Source organism: Heterodontus francisci, chromosome 40 (assembly GCF_036365525.1).
Source record: "Heterodontus francisci isolate sHetFra1 chromosome 40, sHetFra1.hap1, whole genome shotgun sequence".
NCBI lineage: Eukaryota > Metazoa > Chordata > Chondrichthyes > Heterodontiformes > Heterodontidae > Heterodontus > Heterodontus francisci.
In genome coordinates this window covers 7,694,290-7,720,857 of record NC_090410.1, presented here as the reverse complement: position 1 = coordinate 7,720,857, position 26,568 = coordinate 7,694,290, and the positions used below count along the sequence as shown (strand labels likewise).

The following is a 26,568-nucleotide window of genomic DNA, read 5'->3' as shown; positions in this document are numbered from 1 at the left end:
AGCTGAAATCATATTTTCTCAGCGTACATTTTCCCCCATGAAAGAAGACCCAATTCCTTTAGCCTCACCTGGTGACTAAGAGCCCTAAATAATTTACAAAGCTGAACATGGTGCCCATTCTCGAACCTCCCAGCGGGGAATTACTGGGTTATGATCTGAGTCGTTGTGGTTTTTCTTTCCTGCCACTCCTCCTGCTGCGTGCTGTCTCTCCAACTCCATCTAATCCGTATTTTGATCCTGTGCATGTTGCAGTCTCTCAGTATCCTGGCTTTTGTTTTGTATTTAGCAATCGAAGATGATTATACTGGTCCCAAACTGGAAGATGGGAAAGTCACTTTACAGTTCATGAAAGACCTGATGCAGTGGTTTAAAGATCAGAAGAAATTGCACAGGAAGTGTGCATATCAGGTAAGGAGCTGTTGCTTTGTACTATCAGGGTAGGTAACAGCAAACCCTGGGCACTCCGTGAAAGACTGGTGTAGATATTGACAGAGGAGCCAGTTCAGCCGAGTGTAAGGTACTCCGAATTGGTTCAGTCTCTCTCTCTTCCATCGCACATTATTATCTCTTGACTGTTTGTGACTTCCGTTGAGACTGCACTTTGTGCTTGCTCATTCTCAGTGTCAAGCCACCGTATAGTCTTTTCTAACCCCCACCCTTCCTCCCGGGAGTCACCCACTCTGGCTGGGCATTGGGTGCCTTTTGGCATCTCACCCAAATGTCCATTCCTCCCAGGCGATGAGCGTCATTGAACTTTGTGCTGCTGAATTTTGTCATTCGTACCTGCTTTTCACTGTAGGAAGGGTAATTTCACTCCCTTTTACAAGGATGATACCAGAACTGAGAGGCTGTAACTATCAAAAAAGGCTGAACAGGCTTGGGACTCCTTTCTTTAAAAGAGTCATGGTTGAGGGGTGACCTGAAAGAGGGCTTTAAAATTATGAAGGGTTCGCTAAGACAGACTTAGAGAAGATGTTTTCACTTGTGGAAGAGACCAAACTTAGCGGCCATAAATACGGGACAATAGCTGATTAATCCAATAGGGAATTCAGGAGAAACTCCTTCACCCAGAAAGTGGAGAGAATGTGGCACTCATTACTACAAAGAGTGGTTGAGGCGAATAGCATTGATGCATTCAAGGGAAAGCTAGATAAACACAAGAGGGAGAAAGCGATAGAAGGATAGATGAAGTAGGGTGAGAGGAGGTCTGTGTGGAACATAAACACCAGCATGTACCAGTTGGGCCAAATGGCCTGTTCCTGTGCTGTAAATTCTTTTTAATTTTAAACTCAAATTGCAATCTCAGGAGGAAAATCTGGCAGCCCAGATGTTTTGGGGACTCCTCAAATGATTCTCCTGTGAAGTCCTTTTCAAAGACTTGCTGTAGCCCATTGTAACCAGGAGATGTCAGGGTGGCAACTGCACAAGATACTACGAATCCCAAACACCACGTCTTAACCAGAGCAGTATTGGGATCGTCGAAGCAGCCGTCACTCTTATTTTGTCTGATTATGTCTTTGTAAAGTGCCTTGAGACACTTTACTACATCAAAGACATTGTCTCAGCTCACACATTGTGACACTGAAACAGTCACTAACATAACAGCAATAAAGCTACTAGAAATATTTTTAATATAGAGACCCAGTTTTTACTTTTCTGCCCCTCTTCTATTTAATTTCCCTTCCTTTTCTCCTCCTCCCCTCCCACCCCCATATAATTTTAATGTCTAATATATTGAGCCGTGTTCCTGCTCCCACCAACCTTTCATTGGTGAAAGCTCTTTTTGTTCGGAGGTTATAGAACATAGAACAGTACAGCACAGTACAGGCCATTCGGTCCACTATGTTGTGCCGAACCTTTAACCTACTCTAAGATCAAACTAACTACCTACCCTTCATTCTACTATCATCCATGTACCTATCCAAGAGTCGCTTAAATGTCCCTAATGTATCTGCTTCTACTACCACCGCTGGCAGTGCATTCCACGCACCCACCACTCTCTGTGTAAAGAACCTACCTCTGACATCTCCCCGAAACCTTCCTCCAATCACCTTAAAATTATGCCCCCTGGTGACAGCCCTTTCCACCCTGGGAAAAAGTCTCTGGCTATCCACTCTATCTATGCCTATCATCATCTTGTACCTCTCTATCAAGTCACCCCTCATCCCTCTTCGCTCCAATGAGAAAAGCCCCAGCTCTTTCAATCTTTCTTCGTAAGACATGCCCTCCAGTCCAGGCAGCATCCTGGCAAATCTCCTCTGCACCCCTCCCAAAGCTTCCACATCCTTCCTATAATGAGGCGACCAGAACTGAACACAATATTCTTGTAGATGGTACACACTGCTGCCACTGTGTGTCGGTGGTGGACGGAGTGAATGTTTGTAGATGGGGCGCCAATCAAGTGGGCCGCCCCGTCCTGGATGGTGTCGAGCCTCCCGAGCGCCGTTGAAGCTGCACCCATCCAGTGAAGAGTATTCCATCACACTCCTGACTTGTGCCTTGTAGATGGTGGACAGGCCTTGGGGAGTCAGGAGGTGAGTCACTCGCCTCAGGATTGCCAGCCTCTGACCTGCTCCTGTAGCCAAGGTATTTACATGGCTACTCCAGTTCAGTTTCTGGTCAATGGTAGCCCCTAGGATGTGGACAGTGGGGGATTCAGCGATGGTAATGCCATTGAATGTCAAGGGGAGATGGTTAGATTCTCTCTTGTTGGAGATGGTCATTGCCTGGCACTTGCGTGGCACGAATGTTACTTGCCACTTATCAGCCCAAGCCTGGATATTGTCTTCACACCTGCTTTTCAATGGTTCATTGTTTAGCTGATGGAGCAGCTACATTTAGAAGATAAATATCATTGCATTATGTCATTTTGAAAGTTGAATTCAAGCACGTGTAAACTTGCCAGGAATGTTGGCAGTCTAACAAGTTAAACTGGTCTGTGGTGCTGTTCGTGATGTGTTTAAAACCTCCCAGTTTCCCTGTGTCCTGAAGTCAGTATGAGAATATGCATCAAACCTAGCCTCCTTTACACCACCCCCGCCTCCACTAAACGGGACATCAAATTGAAATGTTAACTCAGATCCCATATACTTGGGTCGTGTGAGTTTCGGATTAAGGCTCCTGTTTAATAATTAGTCCCACCCAATGTTCCCTTGAAAATTTATTTGTTGTGCATGGCCCAATTCTTTTTTGTGCACAGTCCCTTTAGATTTTTTGCATGGCCCCACACACATTAATTATTGCAGAACAAGTACTACACGGTACTTTCAAGTTTAGCAAGAACATTAGTCCCATCTTCCTCATTGTGCCATTGACTTATCTTGCCTTCTCTTACAGATTCTGGTCCAGGTAAAAGAAGTGCTGTCGAAACTACCCAGTTTAGTAGAGATCACACTGGGCGAGGTAAGGGCCATGACAGGTCGCAATCCCTCCATGGAAACAAATGTGTTGGAGCTAGTAATGGTTCTGTCCATAATGACGGGGAATGGGTAGCTCTTTCAAAGCACAGGTTTGATGGGCAAAGTGGCCCCTTTTTGTGCTGTGTGATTCTATAATCGTAGAACCGTTCCTAACCAGAGAATAATGAAAGCTCAAACTGCTCTGTGTCAGAGCTGCCTCGATGTTGACATCTGCTCCAGGATTTGTGTGTGTGTGCAGGATGGGGAGGGTAATATTGGCAGCATATGTGGAGAGAGAAACAGAGTTAATGTTTCAGGTCAATGATCTTTTGTCAGACCTTCCTGTTATATAAACTCCTCAAGGCATTGGAATCTCATGCTATTTTCTTCAGGTATACTATTGTGAGGACAGTCTTTCAGCTGCATCTGTGCGTCTGTTACTTGTTTGTACACAGCTGACTGTTTCTCTTTCAGAAAGAGTCCATTACCATTTGCGGAGACATTCATGGACAGTTCTATGATCTGTTGAATATATTTGAACTCAACGGATTACCTTCAGAATCTAATCCTTATGTATCCTTTTCGCGTTGCGGGAGCCCTGGTAAAGTGGACAAGGTATATATGTGGGCCTTGCAATTGTAGGAGGGACAGAAAATAAATAAGTTGCATTTGTATGGGATCTTTCACATCCTCAGAAGCAGCTCACAGCCATTGAACTACTTTTGAAGTGCAGTGACTAGTGTTATGTAGGAAATGCGGCAGCAAGTCTCAGAAGCAGCAAGATGAGTGACCAATTAATCTGTGTTGGTGATGTTGCATTAGGAGTTAATGTTGCCCAGGACACTGGGGGACATCCCTATCTTCTGCAAAAATGCTACAGGATTCACCCCGAATAGACAGGCAAGATTTGATTTTGCCTCTGACAACGCAGCGCTTGCTTAGCACACTTCTATATCCACCTGAGCAAGCAGACAGCACCTCATTTTGAGATCTCATCTAAAGGACCGCACCCAAGATCATAACATCATAAGAATTAGGAGCAGGGGTAGGCCATTTGCCCCTCAAGCCTGCTCCGCCATTCAATATGATCATGGCTGATCTGATTGTGGCCTCAACTGTACTTTCCTGCCGGCCCCCCATAACCTTTGACTCTCTTGTTGATCAAAAATCTACCTAACTCCACCAATGTAGCAATCCCTCAGCATCAGTATAGTCCTGGAGTGAGGCTTGAATCTTATACCTTCTGCCTTAGAAGTGATTATTACCACTGAGCATAGATGAATGGAAGAAGTGTGTATATTCTACAGTAGTGCTGGTTAATGGTTAACAGTGTGGTGTGTGTTTGGCCTTGACTATGTCTAGGCCATGGTGTCTCTCCCATCTCATCTATTTGTTTCTCCTCGCTACTTTTCTCCACCAATGTTGACCCTTTGCTGTTGTCCTATTCTGTAAGCGTCAGCATTCTGGCACCTTGTCCAACTGTCCACTCTTCATGTGAGCCTCAACAGATTCAGCTGTGGGTGGCATCACAGCTAATTCCAAACCTTTCTCGCCCACCATCCAGCTAAGCTCCCTTTCCGGCAAGGATCAGTAACTGGTGATTAGGAGCAGGGATTTCTGTTGATTTTTCTGTTCTTCCCCACCCCTTTCCCCTCCTCCAGCCCCCACTTCCATTTCTTGGGTCAGGGATGCTGCAGCCGTCTTTAGCAGCCTGTTTGAGATATGTCTAAACAGACCAGAGATTGAAGCTGGCCACTTCTCTGTCTGCACAGCTCAGTTACTCCCTGTAAACTGGTGAAAATGGGCATACTCTCCACTGGCACTCCTCCCCATCTGAAGCAGCATCTGAAGTAGTGGTCTCTGCTTTGGGCAGCACTTATGACCCCTCAAGTTATATTCCAGGGTTTCCACCAGAAGTAGGACTAGAACAGAAATTAGTTTGGGAGAATGCCTGCGTACGTCCACCAACCAAGCAAGGTGTTTCCTTGCTGCTTACCCACACCCCATTGTGTAAACGCGGGAACCAAATCTCATTTGACTTCTTTTGTTCTCCACTGCTAACCCAGTACTTGCTCCTTAATCTGCACGTTGTTCAGTTATTTAACGGAGATTTTGTAGACCGAGGGTCATTCTCTGTGGAGGTTATATTAGCCCTGTTTGGGTTCAAGCTGCTGTTGCCAAATCACTTCCACGTTCTCCGAGGTAAGATATGTTTTCCCTTTTGTCCTGTGTTATCACTTGCATTCCTACGGAGCCTTTCACAGCGTCCCAAAGTGCTTTCCAGTCAGTGAAGTACTGAAGTGAAGTCAGTGTTGTAATGTCGGAAACACAACAGCTAATTTGTGCACAGCAAGCTCCCACAAACAGTCAAAAAACATGATCAGGTTAATCTGTCTGGTGTCCTTTCTGGTTCTTGGGGCCAGGTCCATATCAACCCAATCAGTTTCCCTTTCACTCTGTTCCCTGACCCTCCCAGCCCCCCTCCAGAAAAGTCCCATCTAGCCTGGAGCTCGCTTTAAATGAGGCACGCTGGCCATGGATTCATCCCCTGACGTGCCAAGAAGAAAAAGGTGCCAACAAGCATAAAAACTCTTCATTTAAAAAAAAAAATCACTTCCCAATTTAAAAATGCATCTCAGCAGCCAGAAAAGTGACAGAACGAAAATTAAATGAAGGTGTAAGTGAAAATAAGCGCAGTTATGTGTAGCGAAGTAACATTGAAATTCTTGCTAAAGGAGAGTAGCTAGAAATGAAAGTGGGGGGTGGTGGATGAGGGCGGTGAGTGAGCAGCATGTAAATGTTGGCACTTCTGTATCAGTTTAAATTAGTTAGTGTTTACCTCTCCAGACACTCAGCATTTCAGGCAGAAATTAGACACTGTGCAAGAGGAAAGAAAACATTTCAGTTCGGGTGTGGAGTAGAAAAGAGACAAAAGGAAGGCAAGGTGAGAAATGGTATGTTGTTTTATGAGATAAGACAAGAGGGAGCAATGGCAGAGAAGAGACTGGCAACTTAACCTCACCTTTGCAGCTTGCCATGTAGCCTGGCGAGTAGGTGTAAATGCTTATGACATCGTTTTGAGCCAATGGGTGGCTACATGAAGAAACCTTTGCATTTCTAGAGAGCCTTTCATGACCTCAGAACACCCTCAAGCTCTTTACAGGCAATAAGTTTAGATGTGTAGTCACTGTTATGATGTAAAAAAACAATGTCCTACAAGCAGCAATGATGAAGGATAAATGTTGGCCAGGACACTGGGGAGAACTCACCTGCTCTTCAAAATAGTGCAGTAATGGATGGGTTGCTCCTGAACCGGAACGGGACCAGCATCCTTGCTGGGAGGTTTGCTAGTGTTGTTGTGGGGGTGGGGGGGTTAAACTAATATGGCAGGGGGATGGGCTACAGAGCGGAAGCACAGTAGGGGTTGTTGTACATTTAAATATAAATGAGAAGCCAAGTCAGTCTGGAGGGCAGAGTAAGTATCGACCTGTTAAGGCTCAAGCAAATAATGCAAGGCTGGATTGTATCTATTTTAATGCAAGGAGTCTTACTAGTAAGGCAGATGATTTGAGGGCATTGATTAACACATGGGAATATATTATTGCTATCACTGAGACATGGTTGAGGGAAGGGCAGGATTGGCAGCTGAATATCCCAGTGTACAGAATCTTCAGACGTGATAGGGGAGGGGGTAAAAGAGGAGGTGGCATTGCACTGTTGATTAAAGAGTCAATTACTGTAGTAAGGAGGGATGATATCTTAGAAGGTTCCTCTAATGAGGCCAAACGGGTAGAACTTAAAAACAAAAAGGGAGCTATTACTTGGCTGGGAGTGTACTACAGGCCTCCAAACAGTCAGGCAGTGATAGAGGAACAGATATGTAGGCAAATCTCAGAGAGGTGTAATAATAGGAGATTTCAACTTCCCCTATATTAGAGGGGATAGTATTAGTGCAAAAAGCTTAAAGGGGGCAGAATTCTTCGTGCGTTCAGGAGAGCTTTTTGAGCCAGTATGTAGGGAGGAGCGGTACTGGGCTTAATCCTAGGGAATGAAGACGGACAAGTGGTAGAAGTGGCAGTGGGGCAGCATTTCGGGGATAGTGACCATAACTCTAAGATTTAAGGTTGTTATGGAAAAGGACATAGACAGGAAATAAGAGTACCGAATTGGGGGAAGGCACATTTCAATATGATAAAACAGGATCTGGCCAAAGTGAACTGGGAGCAGCTACTTATAGGAAAGTCTACATCAGACCAGTGGGAGTCATTTAGAAAGGAAATTGTGAGGGTTCAGGTCCAGCATGTTCCTGTAAAGGTGAAGAGTAGGACCAATAAGTCCAGGGAACCCTGGATGTCAAGGGATATAGAGGATTGGATAAGGAAAAGAAAGGAGGCGTATGGAAGTTTCAGAGTGCTGAAAACAGTGGAGGCACGAGAGGAGTATAGAAAGTGTAGGGGAGTATTTTAAAAAGTAATTAGGAGAGTGAAGAGGGGGCATGAAGAATCACTGGCAGACCAGATAAAGGAAAATCCCAAGGCATTTTATAAGTATGTTAGGGGCAAGAGGATAACCAGGGAAAAAGTGGGGCCCATTAAGGATCAAAGAGGCAATCTGTGTGTGGAGCTGGAGGACAAAGGTGAGGTTTTGAACAATTACTTTTCATCTGTATTCACAATGGAGAGGGATGATGTAGGTGCAGTGATCAGGGAGGGGGATTGTGATATGCTTGATCAAATTAGCATTGAAAAGGAGGAAGTATTAGCTGTATTAGTGGGCTTAAAGGTGGATATAAATCCCCTGGCCCAGATGAGATGTATCCCAGGCTGCTATGTGAGGCAAGGGAGGAGATAGCAGGGGTCCTGACACAAATTTTCAGATCCTCTCTGGCCACAGGTGAGGTGCCAGAGGACTGGAGGACAGCAAATGTAGTACCATTATTCAAGAAGGGTAGCAGGGATAAACCAGGTTATTATAGACCTGTGAGTCTAATATCAGCGGTAGGGAAATTATTGGAAAAAAATTCAGAAACAGGATTAATCTCCACTTGGAGAGGCAGGGATTGATCAGGGATAGACAGCATGGCTTTGTCAGGGGGAGATCATGTCTAACAAATTTGATTGAATTTTTCGTGGAGGTGACTAGAGGTGTAGATGAGGGTAAAGCAGTTGATATCGTCTACATGGACTTCAGTAAGGCTTTTGATAAGGTCCTGCATGGGAGATTGGTTAAGAAAGTAAGAGCCCATGGGATCCAGGGTAATTTGGCAAATTGGATTCAAAATTGGCTTAGTGGAAGGAGGCAGAGGGTGATGGTCGAGGGTTGTTTTTGCGAATGGAGGCCTGTGACCAGTGGTGTACTGCAGGGATCGGTGCTGGGACCCTTAGTGTTTGTAGTGTACATTAATGATTTAGACGTGAAGATAGGAGGTGTGATCAGTAAGTTTGCAGACGACACGAAAATTGGTGATGTTGTAAATGGTGAGGAGGAAGGCCTTAGATTACAGGACGATATAGATGGGCTGGTAAGGTGAGCGGAGCTGTGGCAAATGGAATTTAATCCTGAGAAGTGTGAGGTGATGCACTTTGGGAGAACTAACAAGGCAAGAGAATATACAGTGGATGGTAGGACCCCAGGGAGTACAGAAGGTCAGAGGAACCTTGGTGTGCTTGTCCGTAGATCACTGAAGGCAGCAGCACAGGTAGATAAGGTGGTTAGGAAGGCATACGGGATACTTGCCTTTATTAGCCGAGACCTAGAGTATAAGAGCAGGGAGGTTACGATGGAGCTGTATAAAATGCTAGTTAGGCTGCAGCTGGAGTACTGTGTACAGTTCTGGTCACCACACTATAGGAAGGATGTGATTGCAATGGAGAGGGTGCAGTGGAGATTCACCAGGATGTTGCCTGGGCTGGAGCATTTCAGCTATGAAGACAGACTGGATAGGCTGGGGTTGTTTTCCTTGGAGCGGAGAAGACTGAGGGAAGACCTGATTGAGGCATACAAGATTATGAGGGGCATTGATAGGTTAGATAGGAAGAAACCTTTTCCCTTAACGGAGAGGTTAATAACTAGGGGGCATAGATTTAAGGTAAGGGGCAGGAGGTTTAGAGGGGATTTGAGGAAACATTTTTTCACCCAGAGGGTGGTTGGAATCTGGAACACACTGCCTGAAGGGGTGGTAGAGGCAGGAACACGCGCAACATTTAAGAGGTATTTAGATGAGCACTTGAAACGCCATAGCATACAAGGCTACGGGCCAAGTGCGGGGAAGTAGGATTAGTTTTGGACGGGTGCTTGATGGTCAGCGCAGGCACGTTGGGCCGAAGGGCCTGTTTCTGTGCTGTAAAACTATGTGACTCTGGGGAGAACTGAACTGCTCCTCTTCAAAATAGTGCAGTCGGAGCTTTTATGACCACCTGAGAGGTTTGATCTCTCGTCCGAAAGACAGCACCTCTAACTGTGCTGCACCCCCTCAGTGCTGCACTGGATTGTCAGCCTAGATTATGTGCTCAAGTCTCTGAAGGTGAGCTTGAATCCATAACCTTCTGACTTGGGTGAGAGTGCTACCCATTGAACTAATCTAAGTTGAGCTTGTGTTTGAAGTCGAAAGCATTTTTCAACAGCAAACTCTTGAGCAGTGCTAATGATGGGTGTAACATAACGGAATATCCCAATGTGCAAACGTCTGACACAGGACAGGAGAAAACGTGAATATCACAAAAGTGAGTGAAAGTAGAAAAGAGAGCTATAGAAATAGTAGAGAGCATGAAAGAAATCAAGAATAAATTAAGATAGGCCATCTGATCGGTTACGTTTCATGTGTCCTTTTCTCTACCCACCTACCATGCCGTTCTCCCCACCCAACCATGGCTTCCTCTGTCTCCCCTCCCCACCCAGGATATCGTATGACAAGCACTCCACTCCTTCCGTACCCCCGATATCTTGCTCAAGTAGCCACTTAATGCCTTTTATGTCCGCTCTGGCTCAGTTGATAGCAATCTCGCCTCTGTGTCGCCAGGTCGTGGGCTCATGTCCCACTCCAGGACTTGAGCACAAAAATCAAGGCTGATAATCCTGTGCAGTCCTGAGGGAGTGCGCTGCTGATGCAAATGTCACCTTGGATGAGACGTTAAACCGAGGCCCCATCTGCCCTCTCATGTGGACATCAGCTTCCACGGCCGTTATTTCGAAGAAGAGCAGGGGAGTTCTCTCTGGTGTCCTGGTGAAGATGTATGCCTCAATCAGCATTACAAACAGCAGATTATCTGGTCATTATCACATCACTGTTTGTGGGAGCTTGCTGTGCACGAATTGGCTGCTGCGTTTCCTTCATTACAACACTGGCTACACTTCATTTGCTGTAAAGCTCTTTGCGACGTCTAATGCTGATGAAGATGCTATATAAATGCAAGTTTTTTTTTCTTTGCAAATCTAGATGTATGTATCTGCAGATTGGCCACGGGAGAGATTGCAGCCGAGGCCAATCCTGTCTCCACACCACCTCAGTAGAGGTTAGGGGGTAGAATTCTGGAGCAGCAGGAAAGCTGCCTGTCTGTTTCCCCCTCCACCCCCGCACAAGCAGAAGGAGTGGAGTGCAGTGTTCCCCTTGGCTGAATCCTAGCAGGGTGCTCAAGAGCAAGGTTCGCTCCCCTGCTTTCTGGCACCAAATGGCTTATACCAGGAGGGAGGAAGAGAAATGGCAGCAGATAAATTCCGAGAGGTGGCCAGTGGGGCTTTGTAACTTGAATGGAAGTTGATGGTGGTTGTTGGCCTTGGGACAAAACAGTGGCATCCGCGGTTCACAGGCGATTTGTTCTTAAATTTTGCAGGTAACCACGAAACGGACAACATGAACCAAATGTACGGCTTTGAGGGGGAGGTGAAAGCCAAATATACATCACAGATGTTTGAGCTCTTCAGTGAGGTGTTCCAGTGGCTACCTCTGGCTCAGTGTATCAACAGTAAAGTATTGGTGAGAAAACCTTGCTCTGTCTGTCCTGTTGGATACTGGTTGCTTGTTTCTTGACTTTCTAGATTCTCAAGAAAAGGCCAGAGAGTCTTTAAAGATTTAAAGAAAGGCCTATTCCTATAGCACTTTCCATTAACTCAGGACATCCTGAAGCATTTTTTAGTCAATGAAGTACTTTTTAAAGTGTAGTCACTGTTGTAATGTAGGAAATGCAGCAGCCCATTTTCGCACAGCAAGCTCCCCAAAAAAGCAATGTGATAAATCATCAATGACGTATATAATGTCATTAATAGCCAATTAAGTATGTCTGAAGTATAGTCACTGTGGTAGGAAATGTGGCAGTAAATTTGTGATACTGCAAAGTCCCACAAACGCTAATGTAATATACTGGCTGAGGGATAAATATTGGGCCCTGGGCACCAGGGAGAATTCCCCTGCATTTCGACATAGTGGACATGGGCTTTTCGTCTTTCAAAACATGCACCTCGTTCACTGCAGCACTCCCTCAGTACTGCACTGGGACTGTCAGCCTGGAGGGCACAGTCTGGTGCTGAGGTAGCATTGTGCAGGTACGGCTGCCCTTTGATAACACATCCAAGTGGCTATTCATGTGCGAACTTAGGCTGTGAGTCGCAACAGGCTTTTTGACTACAGGAGGGAGGGGGACATTACAGCTGAGCCAGACCCCCTCCATGCATCCAGGGCTCACTTTACAGTGTCACGACTGTTACCCGGGCTGAATTCAGCCAACTTGCTGTATACCAGGTCTTCCTGATCTGATTACCTCAACAACAGCTTGCATTTATATAGTGCCTTTCACGTAATAAAAATCTCCCAATGTGCTTCACAGGAGTATGATGAACCAAAACAAAATTTGGCACATTATTAGGACAGGTGGCCAAAGACCTGACGAAAGATGTAGGTTTTAAGGAGCGTCTTGAAGGGTAGAAAGATAGAGAGAGAGGCAAAGGGGTTTCTGGAGGGAATTTCAGAGCTTAAGGCCAAGGCAGCTGAAGGCACAGCCACCAGTAATGGGGCAGTAGATATCAGGGATATAAGATACAAGACCAGAATTGGGGGAATGTGGATATCTTGGTGGGTTGTCGGGCTGGGAGAGATTACAGAGCTAAGAAAGGGCGAGGCCATGGAGGGATTTGAGCACAAGGATGAGAATTTTAATATCGAACCATTGGTGGACCAGGAGTCAGTGTAGGTCAGTGAGCGCGGGGGTGGTTGGTGTAAATTAGGATACAGGCAGCAGAGGTTTGGATGTGCATTAAGTTGCCAGAGGGTGGAATGTGAGAGGCTGACCAGGAAAGCATTGGAATATAAAGGATAAAGAAAGGCTTACATTTATATAGCGCCTGTCACGACTTCAGGATGTCCCAAAGTGTTTCACAGCCAATGAAGTATTTTGAAGTGTAGTCACTGTTGTTGGAGCCATGGCAGCCAATTTGCGCACACATCCCACAGAAAGCAATGCGACAATGACCAGATAGGCTGCTTTAGTGATGTCGATTTGAGGGAATATATATTGGCCGGGATGCCTGGGATCATTCCCCTGCTCTTCTTTGAAATAGCGTTGGAGGGATCTTTAATGTCCACTTGAGAGAGCAGATGAGGCCCCGGTTTAATGTTTCATCCAACAATGCAGTGCTTACTCAGTCCTGCGCTGGAGTTTCAGCCTAGTTCCCGCCAATAGCAATGTGATAGTGACCAGATTGTGTATTAAATGTTGAATAGTCGGGTCTGGAAGTAGTAAAAGCTACCTAGTCTTGACCAGTAAGTGTTGGGTGAGGTGGCTTTCCAGAAGATACTGGACTGTGCAGCCTTCTGACCGATGCAAAATTGTTCACCCTTTAGATTATGCACGGAGGACTCTTCAGTGAAGATGGCATAACTCTCGATGATATCAAGAAGATTGATCGGAACCGACAACCTCCAGATTCAGGTATGAAATCCCGGCCTTCTGCGCTCTGGCAGGACTCTTGATCACTTTATCTGACCGAGGTGCCCATGATTGGTGGGTGTGCCCATGACTGGAAATGCAGGGTGTTGTAGGGTCTGCCTGGGGTGGAGTATAATAGGAATTTCTCATGAATTTGATCAGTGTTTTTTTAAAAAAAAAATTCAGATGTTTTTTCTTAAGCCTGATTTTATTTTTAAACTCTTAATGTTTATGTTTACACTTCAAAAAGGATTACATGCGGAGGTGTAAAGCTTTGACGTTATTGTTTTGCGGTAAATTTAACTCCTGCAATGTGCACAGAATGTAGAGTGTGTCGCTGTCAAACCCATTCCACTGACTCAAGTGGAATTTATCTTTCTACCAATCACACTGAAATTTCTAGGTTACAAATGAAGAGGCTTTCTTGTTTCTCATAACTCAGCATTTTCTGGACCTATAAAGAAACAACAAACTGATAACTTTTTTTTTCTCTTCCCTCCCCCCTGCTTTTCCCCATCTTCCTCCCCCCCACCCCACACACAGCTTATGTTCTCCCCTGTCCTCCGGTCTCACCTCAGTGTTTCACTGTGTCTAATATCAGGCTTGGTGTTTCTCTGTTCCTTATAACTGTGTTCCTCTACATTTTAAAAACTGTTCTCATTTACTTTGTTTTGTAACAGGTCCAATGTGTGACTTGCTCTGGTCAGATCCACAGCCTCAGGTAAGTGTCCAGATTCAGGACATGCTGCATTCACACTTCGGTGGCCATTCTATCTGTAAGCCTAGACCAGAAGTATCCATTGTTCAACCTGTGGAGCTAGGATCCCGAGCATTTCGACTGCCCCAAAGCGTTGGTAATTGAAGCTCATCCTACATCACCATGTGCTTATATCAGTTTGCCTGTTCTGTTTGAATTATACGGGCCTGGACATTTGGAAAGGGCGGTTACCGCGATTGTCTCATTTGGTGCCTAAATCCCAAGTCAGAATACTGAGGTTTGTTAGCATTAGCAACCGGAGATATCCGCAGGATAATGGCGTGATTTCAAAATTGTGCTTCCCCAGGACCTGATGATTATGATCTACTCCGCCCACGAGCACAAAGGCTAGGCCACCTGTGGCCTAGGCAGTGACTGTTGATGTGCAATTTGGCCACAGCACATCGGTTTCCAGGTCCAGTCCTGTCCTTGGCTTGTTGCATGTGCCTGCGCTTTCCAACGGGGAGTGTTCAGAGGCTGGATAGCCATTCTTTCCCTAGCCCAGGAACCCGGAGACAGGATCTCATTGAAACATAGAAGATTGAGAGGGTTTGTCAGGGTAGATGCTGAGAGGCTGTTTTCCCCCTCCACATAGTTGGCAATTTGGGACTGAGACGAGGAGAAATTTCTTTATTCGAAGGTTGTGAATCTTTGGTGTTCTCTACCCCAGAGAGCTGTGGATGCTCAGTCATTGAGTGTATTCAAGACTCAGAACAATAGATTTTTGGGTACTTGGAATTAATGGATATGGGGATAATGCAGGAACGTGGAGTTGAGTTGGAAGATCAGCCATGATCCTATTGAATGGCGGAGCATCCTTGAGGGGCTGTTTGGCCTACTCCTGCTCCAATTTCTTGTGTTCTTTTAACGCATTGTGGCACCCCAACTTCTACTCAATTTGACATCAACCTGGGTATTCTGAGATGTCACACCAGGCAATGCGTTTTCTCAGTTGGCAATCAGAAGCAAAAAAAAAACCCTGGCACCGGGCAAGTTGTTTAATAGTGTGTCATTTGTGGCTGTTTCGCAGTGTATCTTGTCCAGTACCCAGAGTGAAAGTGCCCGTCTCCATTTTCTTTTCCAGAACGGGAGGTCGGTCAGCAAGCGTGGTGTCAGCTGTCAGTTTGGGCCAGATGTCACCAGCCGGTTCCTGGAAGAGAATAAACTGGATTATATAATTAGGAGCCACGAGGTGAAGCCAGAGGGTTACGAGGTTACACATAATGGCAAATGTATCACTGTGTTCTCAGCACCAAACTATTGGTGAGTATTCTGTACTGTTCCAGTGACTCTTTAGACCATAGGGAATTGGTTCTGCCCAGGGTAGGAGGCTGCTGCCCATTCACCTTTTATTCCTCCAATCAATTCTTCTCCTCAAGGTGCTGGCAAACTTCACAGAAGGAGGCCATTCAGCCTGTCGTGCCTGTGCCAACTCTGTGCTAGAGCAATCCAAAAATAATCCCACTGCCCTTCTTTCTTCCCGTAGCTCTAACCTCTTCCTCTGCCTCAAGTGTGTAATCAGATTTAATAGAGATGTAATACAGGCATTCAAAATGATAAAGGGTTTTGATAGAGTAAATAGGGAGAAACTGTTTCTACTGGCAGGAGGGTCAGTAACCAGAGGACCACAGTTTTCAGAAAATTGGCAAAAGAACTAGGGGGAGATGCAAATTATTCTACGCCATGGGTTGTGATCTGGAATGCACTGCCTGAAAGGGAGGTGGAAGCAGATTCAGTGGTAACTTTCAAAAGGGAATTGGATAAATACTTGAAGGGGAAATAATTGCAGGGCTATGGGAGAAGAACCGGAGATGTAGGGACTAATTGGATAGCGCTTTCAAAGAGTTGGCACAGACACGATGGGCCAAATGACCTCTTTCAGTGCTGTGTCATTCTATAATATTTCCCTTCAAAAGATGAATAGTTTCTGCCTCAGCCACTCCCTGTGATGAAGCATTTCATGCATCAACAACCAGCTGAGTAAAGAAATCCCTTCTCTAATATCACTCCTTATACTCTCTGACAAATTAAATTAATGACCCCCCCCCTCTCTTCCCCCAACCCCCCACCCCGCCCCCTCCAATCATGAGTTTGCCTGCCTGAGGAATTAGTCTTCCTCTTACTGGGGTATGGTCCATGGATGCCATCAGCTTCACTGTTCCTCACGCAAGAGCTCTTGAAAGCTAGTAGTGACAGGAGATCCAGCCAGGGCAGTTGCACTTGAGATTCTAGCAGTCCAACATCCAAATGATGGCCTGCGTTCCAGCATCACTGAATATTGATTAGGAGCGAAAATCTCGCCGGAGCATCATGACGAAACACTTCCTCCCACTCTGCTCCCCTCCACAGCCGTGTTACCCCCTGGGAGAGGCAACAAAAAAACCCCTCTGTGACTTAGTATCGCATGACTAATCCATCAGTGTTCAGTATAACACCAACGCACGCTTTCTGCCAGTCCTCGCGCATAGTAACTGCCTAAGTCTGAAGCTGTCTCTTAATGAATGCTCTTTCTGTTGTAGTGATCAGATGGGAAACCAAGGAGCATACATTCACCTCAAGGGCTCGGACCTAAAACCCATATTTCATCAATTTAAAACTGTGGTGAGTTAAGTGTGGAAACGGGGTCTAAAATGATTCATGGGGTGTTGGCGTTGGTGTGAAGGAGCTGGGTTTGTAATGTGAGGGATGGGGAGAAGGAGGCTTGTTCAACGGCAGGGCAGGAAGGGCAATCGGTTTGTAATGTGGGGAAAGAGGTGAGTGGGGTTAAGACACCTGGTGGGGTATTCATGGGAGAAAGCTAGGAGGAGCATGGTCATAGTACCAAGAGGCAAGAAAGGAGATGTGGTAGATGGAGGAGCAATGACTAAGCGCCACCAAGCTTGGGTTTTAAAAGCTTATGCGAGTATGTGAACACTGACGAGGTTGCACTATTTTGACTCCTTGGAAACAAGTTGAGTAGAAGGTGCAATGATTTAATATCAACAGAGAGACAGTATGCGTGGAAGAGAGCTACTGTGCATTTAGGCTAATGCATTTGGAGGTTTGGGATGTGTTCAGAAAGTTTTAACCATGTACCGCCTGTGTCTTTCTCTTCCAGCCTCATCCAAATGTTAAACCGATGGCATACGCGAACTCACTACTGCAGATGGGGATGATGTAGCATCCGAGCATCTGGTTTGGACAGTATCCCCTCCCATGGCGGGTGGGGCATCAGGGTTTAATTTAAATCTTCCTCACTAGCTCTGCCATCTCCGAACCAAGTCTCCCGCCTTCCCGTGGCCCTCGCTGACTTGTGTTCCATGAAGTGCAGGGTCCTTCTAGTGCGTAGAGTATAAATCGCATTCGCAGAACATGTGTGACTCTCGCACTGTCTAGTGCGTGCAATATGAACATGCACGTCCTTGCAAGCTTGGTCTCAGATCAAATTATTAATATCCGGATCAGTTAGGCTCTGCAGAATAAATTAATTTGATTTCCTTATCTGTCGTAGTTTCTCTTTCGCCCACTGCCCCTCCACCCTTAACCAACCCACTGATTATTCTCAGCCCCTATTTTCTTAATGGATGGAGCAGGGTTGGGGGCGGTGTAAAGTTGATCCATGGTCTCTGATTGGCTAGTTGATCCCCCAGATTCTCCTCCTGTCCCACTGCCCTTCCCCAAAACCAGATCCCCAGCATCTCATAAGCAAATTGCAAGATCCAAAAATGTAATGGGGGCATAGTTAATTGCAGTGCACGGTAGTTTTACATAGAAGTAGGTTCTACCTAAAGTTTCGGGTTGTAACTCCCTGCGTTGTGTCCCTTTCCGCTCTGGGACATTCAAACTGTCGCCCGTGACCCCCGACAGTCCAACCCGATTTCTCACCTGGGTTTTTATTTCCTCACTCGCTGGTTTGTGCTGTTTGAATTCTGTAGGCCTTGGACGATTTTGGACAGGCTGAATCCAAAATTAGAATCGGTTACCATCAGCAAATTGTGATCTATTGCAAGTTAATGGGAGCTGCGGTTTCTGAGTCCAGGATCTCACACGCAAGCAGCTGGCAAAGCCTAAACTTCTGGGCATGTCTGTTCTAGTTAAATGTTGTGTGTACCGTGTGAAATTTGCATTTTGAGAAGCCAAAAAGCTGGATTCATGCACAGTGAAAGCCAGACTCGGAAGAATGTTTTATCCAGTGGCAAACTGCGTTCAAATGCTGATTTTTTTTTTTGAGGGGTTCCGGGCATTGGGAGCATGAGAATCTAGCAGAGAACCAATGGATTACTGCATCCTTCTCCGTGCAGCTTAAGAACTGTCTGAAGTTGCATTGTTTATCCGACACTGGTGAGGGTGACCAACTAAGAAGAAAAGACTTGATTTTGTATCGTGCCCTTCAGTGTCTCGAGATGTCTCACAACGCTTTACAGCCAATGAGGTTGAATTTGAAGTGTAGTTACTGTCATAGGAAGCACGACAGCCAATTTGTGAAGTGCAAATAGTAACACCACAAACAGCAATGTGATAAGCACATAAGAAATATGGAGCTGGAGTAGGCCATTCAGCCCATTGATCCTGCTCCGCCATTCAATAAGATCATAGCTGATCTATCTCAACTCCACCTTCCTCCCCCATCCTTAGTATCCAAAAATCTATTGGATCTCAGTCTTGAATATACTCACGCCCAGACTGAATCAGAAATGGTGTTTCACCTGTCCCCGTTGAGGGGATGAACATTTCGAGTTAGCAGATCACGAGATCCTTACGGAGGGCTGAGGCAGGCCCGTTTGAGCTCATCTGTGCTGAAAGGACTCGTAATTTTCCCCCCTCCCAACACCCATCTCTTTCTCACGCCAACCTTAGCCCTTTGCTCCCCTCCCCTACCCCATTCCGCGTGTTGGTAACTGCGTGAAGAGTTTATCAACACCAGTCCTAAATTTGCCCTCTTCATCTGGCCATGCCCCCTTGTCCCATTTACCCAGTTTAGTTCATAGAGCACTTCCATCCATTATTATCTTAGGACATTATTCTATCCACCTCCTTCTCTTCTTCCACTTTATTCACTGCAGCAAATAGACGGCCTTGCACTGCTTTCAGGCTGCAAAACGCAACCTGCCTCCTTACCTTTCTGCGCACACGTTCCTGCCAGGTAGCGTAGAGCTCCATTAATGAAAATCTATCGAGAGTTCTTTGTGCACAGGTGGCTTTTGCTGAATCTCTTAAGCACACGAGTTCAAGTTTGGAATTGACACTTCTGGTTCCTGATATATTTCAGTAAGGACTAACCTGTATATCAGAACTGGTGGATAATGCAAGTTCACCAAAGGAACTTCAGCTACAAAATAGTGCTCAATGGAACAGACAGGTTAGCATTTCATTCCAACTTAACAATCAATTGTCATAATATCCAGCTTTCCAGATGAGATGTTAAATTAAGGTCCCCATCTACCTGTTCAAATGAGCATGCGAGATCCCATGGATCTGTCCAGAGAGCTGAGAGTTTTCCCCGGTCCTGGTCAACATTCAGCCCTCAACGAATACCACTTAACAAAACATTTAACTGGTCATTTGTTGTGTTTGGGATCTTGCTTTGTGCAAATTGGCTTGTTGCATTTGCCCATCTAACTGTGACTGCGCTTCAAAGTCATTCGTTACCCAAAAAGCACTTTGGGACGTCCCGAGGCTGGAAAAGGTGCTACATAAATGCAGGTTTTCTTTATGTTCAGATCAAGATCCCTGCAGCTTTACATTCATTAGAACAAGCACTGCCAAAAGACGAAGTTTAAAGAGCCTTATACTGACACTCGCTGTGTGGCTCTCAATTCAGCACAAGCCCATTAGCCCTTGCCGCTAGTGTGTACGCAGCCCTCGGGTAGAATGGAGAAAGTTAATTAAGAGGAGGAAAAAGGTGAGGAATCTTGTGTAGAATGCAGATCATGTGCTGGCTGTTTCTTCCTCAGCCAAGTTAAACCAGCCTGGTGACTGGGAGATCTCCTGGCCAAGATCAGTCTCTGCTCGTATCCTTTGTGGTCAGTCTGCCATCTGAAACTTGGCAGAGAAAAATGCTTTTCATAACATCTTTCAAAAATGTACTGAAGCAAATAGTGACGGAGGCAATGGAATCCCATCCCAGTGACTGCTGGCACAAGGAGCGTGCTCCGCCTACAGCTACCAGAGGTTAAGCGGGGGAAAATCCTGATTGTGGATTGAGTAGGGATGTACGCCTGTTTCAGGGTGAGGGGGGAAAGTTTTTATTTATTCACTGAATGTGGGTGTCACTGACCAGACCCAGCCCTAATTGCCCTGGTGAAAGTGGTGGTGAGCCGCCTTCAACCGCTGCAATCTGTATTGTAGGTACACCCACAGTGCTGTTAGGTAGAGCTTTCCTGAATTTTGACACACTGACAATAAAGGAACGGTGATGGAGTTCCAAGTAAGGGTGCTGTTGAACTTGGGGGAACTTGGAGGTGTTTGAATTCCCATGCGGCTGCTGCCCTTGCCTTCTGCGTGGTAGAGGTCACGGGTTTGGGAGATGCTGTTGAAGAAATCTATCCTGGATGCTGATCAACTGGATGAAAATGTCTTCAGTTAACATCCAACACTCCTAATTTCTTGTCAGCTCCCAACTTTTACCAAAATGCTGCAGTTCTTCCCACCCACTGTTAATATTACTTCTTAATGTGGCTGTTCTTCCAGAGTGCCCGTGTTCCATAGATTTCTATACAAGGGGACACCTATTCCAATGGGGAGTGTGACAATCATTCAGAGCCTCTAGAAAGTCCTACAAAGATTTTTTTTTTAAATGACAGTTTTCCTCCTGGAATTTTCCACGCCCTTGGGAAGCACTTTGGTCATTACGAGCGCACGATCGCAGCTTCTCCTATCGGTGAAGGAGCAGTGGCTGATGCAGTGTGTGATGCATTTCTCTTTGTTTCTCTGCCCCCTCCTCGCTGGTTTGGTATTTTTGGCACTCCTTGGTTCCAAGACCAGGTGTGATCTACAGGTAAGAGCCCCGTAGGCAGCGCATATCCCTGTAGACTTCTAACCTGCTCGAAGTTTGATATTGAGTTTGAATTGTTGGGGGTGGGGGGGGGAGGGGGAAGGGGGAGACTTGACGACCCAGTGCTCAGTTTAGGCACAAGAGTTTTATAATTGTATGTGTTTGCCATCGAAATGTCACGGTCAAATGAAAATTTATTCAAATGTTAGAATTCTGAATTATATTTAATGACAATGTGCATTGTGGTGTTTGAAGGCTTGCAACTTCCTAAAGACTATTTACCAGGAGGCAGCAATATGTTGAATAAAATAAAGATTGCAAGAAACTTGTGTTTGTTGAATCCTTGGGGAATGGACAGTTTCAGTGGGTCAGAACGTCACCCCTGCATGTTGCCTGAGCTCATCTGCTGCAGTCCTCATCCATGCCTTTGTTATCTCCAGATTTGACTATTCCAACACAATCCTGGGCAAATAATCCCTTCGCTCCCCCTCCCCCGCCTCTCCAAACAATGTTGGTGCTTTGGTGAGATTTAGTGAAGGTGTTTTGTAACCGTTCTAAATTTTCTCTCCTGACAGTACTGCTAACTTGCTGGAATACTGTACTACTGGTGTCCCCCTGCCCAAGCTGCCATTCTTCATACACAAGCAAAGTTGGTGAGTTAGTCAACCGTGTGGAGCATCACAACTGCACATGATCTTGTCCTAATCTCACATTATACACAAACTTTCCCCCACATGTCACTGAACAGTGATTTAAAAATGGCAAGCCCTGACTGAATTCCCCCTCCTTTTCCCCAGGCACTCAGTAGCAACGTTAACCTGTCATCTCTTTCAGATTGCTGACCTAGTTGTTTATTATTTCCAGTGCGGCATTTTTTTCTGATTTCAGTTCAAATTTTCAGCATTGACATGTTTTTTTCATTACCCGTTCTGGAATCTGAGTTGTGCTTTGAGTCATCGGGATCCAGCAGCTCTCACAGTGACCTGACCCAGTCCTCCTCTGCCTGACAGGACAGGAATGTGCCCGATTGATCTACACAATTCTCTACTCTTAACCTATTCTTCCTCCTGGCCTTCAAACTGCAGAACGCAATCTCCCTCGATCTTCCTACAATCAATAAACTTTTAAAACACAAACTTGGTATTTTCCAGCCCTGCATATAGCATGCACAATTGCTCTGTGCTCACAGAGGGTGTGGTGGGTCTAAAAGGTTGGTTAAAAATTAACGTTTGTTATGTGACATTGTTGACCTGTAGCTTTTGCACAGTAGTTGTAGAGAGTTCAACTGTGATGCAACAGTGAGTCAGAAGGTTGTCAGTTCAACTTCTGCTGCAGAGACTTGAGCTCAAATTCGAGGCTGATGCTCCTGGTGCAAGAGTGAGGGAGCCCCCCGCAACCACTCTGTGTCCATCTCGTCATCCATCATTCTCCTGAGCCCCAATCATGACTTTACTTCAATTACGTAGTCTGGGTTTACCTTTCAGGAGTGAAATTAGAAATCACTTCTTCACACAAAGAGTGGTAGAAGTTTGGGAAACTCTTCCGCAAACAACAATTGATTCCAGATCAATTGTTCATTGTAAACCTGAAGTTGATAGATTTTTGTTAAGTTTAGTTTAGAGATACAGCACTGAAATAGGCCCTTCGGCCCACCGAGTCTGTGCCGACCATCAACCACCCATTTATACTAATCCTACTCTAATTCCATATTCCTACCACATCCCCACCTATCCCTATCACCTACCTATACTAGGGGCAATTTCTAATGGCCAATTTACCTATCAACCTGCAAGTCTTTGGCATGTGGGAGGAAACCGGAGCACCCGGAGGAAACCCACGCAGACACAGGGAGAACTTGCAAACTCCACACAGGCAGCACCCAGAATTGAACCCGGGTCGCTGGAGCTGTGAGGCTGCGGTGCTAACCACTGCGCCACTGTGCCGTCTCTTAACTAAGGTATTAACGGGGTAAAGGTGGGGACATTGAGTTAGGCAACAGATCAGCCATGATGACCATGAACTTCAATGTCCCAAAGCACTTTGCAGCCAATTAAGTACTTTTTGAAGTGTAGTCAATGTTGTAATGTCAGAAACGCAGCAGCCAATTTGAGCACAAGCAGCAATGAGATAATGACGAGATCATCTGTTTTTTAGTGATATTTGTTAAAGGACAATATTAGCCGGGACAGTGTGGGAAGAACCCCCTTTCTTCTTTAATATAGTGCTATGGGAGCTTTTACGTCCACTTGAGAGGGCAGATAGAACCTCAGTTTAATGTCTGATCCAAAAGATGGCACCCCCGACAGTGCAGCACTCCCCCTCGTACACCACTGAGCTGTCTGCCTAGTCACTGGAGTGGGCCTCGAAGTCACAACTTGCAGAATGAGCCAAGGTTGACACCTCAAAAGTAAATCATAGTTTGTGAAGATTTTGGGTCCGCCCTGAGTTCTGATGAGGCACTCATGAAAATGAAAATTTGCTCATATATTTAGCTCCTGAAGAAGCCAATCTGAATTTTGACCAGGGGAAGCTCACTTGTGTCTTAAATTAATGAGGTTTCCGCTCTCCCTGTTGGTTGATGGGCGGATCAGAATGTACAAAGTAAATGGAAGGTGGACTGTAGATCTGAGCTGAGCACAAACCAGAGTTGAACCTTTGCCTCTATGTGACTTGGCTCTTGTCATCTCTCCCATCCAATTCTTAACACTTGGCTATTTTATTCTGGTGTGAATGATGCTGGGGTTTTCTCTGCACATACATCTTTTCTAGTTTATTGGCACGTGCTGTGGGAGTTGTAGTTTAATCAGCAATGGGGTGTTGTATGCAAATTCTTTTTATTCCCTGTCTAGTTCTTTTACCAATTGTCTTAAAGCTGTGTCCTTCTGCCAGTGCAAACTGTTTCTTATTTTTTCTATTTCAAAGCCCCTCATCATTTTGAACTCCACTATTAAATCTCCCCTCAACCATCTCTGCTGCAAGGACAACAACCCCAGACATCTTCACGTAACATAGGACCTTCAACCCTGGTGCCATTCTAGTAAATCTCTTCTGTGCCTTGACATCCTTCTCAAAACGTAGTGCCCAGAAATGCCCACAGTATTCCAGCTGTGACCTAACCCGTGATACATAAAAGTTTGGCGTAACTTCCCTGCATTTGGCATGACTTCCCTACTTTTGCATAACTTCCTTGCTTGTGAAGATGGAATTAATTTAGAAATGTGTGGTTTTGAAAGCAATGTAATTTTAGAACAAAGGGGAGGCAGAGGGAGGTAAGGAATTCCACAGTTTTCAGCTGGAGTAGAACAGGGCTTCAAACTTCAATGTAGTAAAGATGTAGGAAGAAGGCGATTGTGTTGGAAAGTACGTTTGAAGCTTGGGATGAACAACTTGGAACTGATTAGCAAGTAGAGACAAAAACGGTTGTGAGAGGGAAAGAGAATGATTCAGTGTCAAACCCAGTTATGAACACTATCAGGAAACTCCAGCTTATCAGACTGAAGAGACACTATCAGGATTTATGTAGCCGTCAAGGACTAGATTGATCCTTGGAATGCATTCCATAACCCTATCCTGATAACTCCTGTTTGAAAATGCACATTGCGCATTCCACATTCCAAGCTGTGGGGAACAGATATTTAAGTGAGATGTGCATTCCATTGGGATATTGCCCAATACTAAATGCTCGATAGAGACTGGCTTTATCAGTATCTCACAGTTGTTCTTTATCACCCTGCTTTATGGTGTTAGTCTGTTGTCTGGTGTTAGTTGGAATGTAAGCAGTCAGTATGTCACTCATTGTGCTGCGGTATTGTGACTAGGAATGGATGGGTTGAATGTAGAGCAATGTTGTCCGTTCTTGATGTTAGTCAAGGTGAGAGCTCATGGGGTGCCAGTTAGACCTGATGGGTATTGGTGACCAGGAGAGTGGGCATGCAAGTGCCACCAGTCACGGGCATTATGTGATTTTTAGTTTGTGTTTACTGAGTGTTGCCTGTGTCCACTGCCAGCACTGAGTACTGCACTGTCGGAGGTACTGTCTTTTGGATGAGATGTTAAACTGAGGTGTCGTCTGCCCTCTCAGGTGGACGTAAATGATCCCACAGCTGTTATTTCAAAGAAAAGCAAAGGAGTTCTTCCTAGTGCCATGTATTTATCCCTCAACCAACATCAATAAAACAAATTATTTGGTTATTATCACATTGCTGTTTGTGGGAGCTTGCTGTGTGCAAATTGGCTGCAAAATGCTTTGGAACCTCCTAAGGTCATGAAAGGTGCTATATAAATGCAAATCTGTCTGTCTTTATTCGGTATGGATAGGATCTATTGGGTGCTGACTCGGGTTGCAATCTCTGGTCCGATATAGCCATGATCGTGTGATATGCCTCCAAATGCCCCGCATCCACTCTCCCACCACTGGTCGCCCAACACGCCCATCCTCGCAAGCTGCCTTCCCACCCCACCCCCCCCAATTGGAAAACAAAATTTGATTGACATTCAGGAGTCGGGTAACAATCAAATTGCGTTTCTCCCCCGCCTTTAATACGAGGATATAAAAGGATACGGAATCAAGGCGGGTAAATTAAATTAAGGTACAGATTAACCACGATCTAGTTGAATGGCAGAACAGTTTCGAAGATCTGAATGGTCCGCTCCTGTTCCTACCGCCAATATTTTTTACAACTAATAAACAGCTCACAGAGCACAGCTAGCGTGCGGCATACAGTTCTAGACTGCACATTTATAGGAAGTATGTGATCGCACTAGATCAACAAGGATGTTGGCAGTAATATAGAAGCAAAATACTGCGGATGCTGGAAATCTGAAATAAAAACAAGAAATGCTGGAACCACTCAGCAGGTTTGCCAGCATCTGTGGAAAGAGAAGCAGAGTTAACGTTTCGGGTCAGTGACCCTTCTTCAGAAGGATGTTGGCAGGATTGGAGAATTTTAGCTCTGATTAAAGATTGCATAGTCTAGGGTTGTTTTGCTGGGGAAAAGGAGGCTAAGGGACCTATTTCCCTGAGCAGAAGGATCAATGACCAGGGGGAATAGATTTTAAAGTAATTGGCAGAACAATTAGGGGGAGTTGTGGAGAATCTTCTTTCACCGAGAGGGTGATGGGGGTCTGGAACTCACTGCCTGAGCGGGTGGTAGAGACAGAAACCCTCATCACATTGGAAATAAACACAAGGTGCCGTAACCTGCAGGGCTGTGGACTAAGAGCTGGAAAGTGGGATTAGGCTTGGGTGGCTCTTTATCAGCCCCCACAGTCACAATGGGCTGAATGGCCTCTTTCTGCTTTGATGTAAAAATGTCCCAAGAAAATGAAATTTTGGACACTTTGTTTTTTAAATGTTCCTATGATTTTTTTTTTTCCCCCTTGAATCTGCAGGAGATCAATCTTTAAATTGCTGGAGGCTCCAGGGCAATCCTGGAGGGTTGGCAACAGGTTTAATCATTCAGACAGCCCTCCCTCCCAAACCAGGGGCTGCTGGTAGTTGGAGTCTCTTTGGGGGGGGGGGGG

General features: G+C 45.5%; 1 protein-coding gene across 1 annotated transcript; it reads left to right on the top strand.

Annotated features, from left to right (window-relative positions):
• The first annotated feature begins 243 nt into the window (after window positions 1-243).
• ppp5c (protein phosphatase 5, catalytic subunit) lies at window positions 244-20,843 on the top strand. Its single transcript, XM_068019200.1, has 10 exons — window positions 244-408; window positions 3,337-3,402; window positions 3,873-3,971; window positions 5,495-5,600; window positions 11,228-11,370; window positions 13,231-13,318; window positions 13,996-14,036; window positions 15,157-15,335; window positions 16,592-16,673; window positions 17,170-20,843. The coding sequence occupies exons 1-10, from the start codon at window positions 244-246 to the stop codon at window positions 17,230-17,232; spliced, it is 1,032 nt and encodes a 343-aa protein (XP_067875301.1). The 3' UTR covers window positions 17,233-20,843.
• The last annotated feature ends 5,725 nt before the right edge of the window (window positions 20,844-26,568 follow it).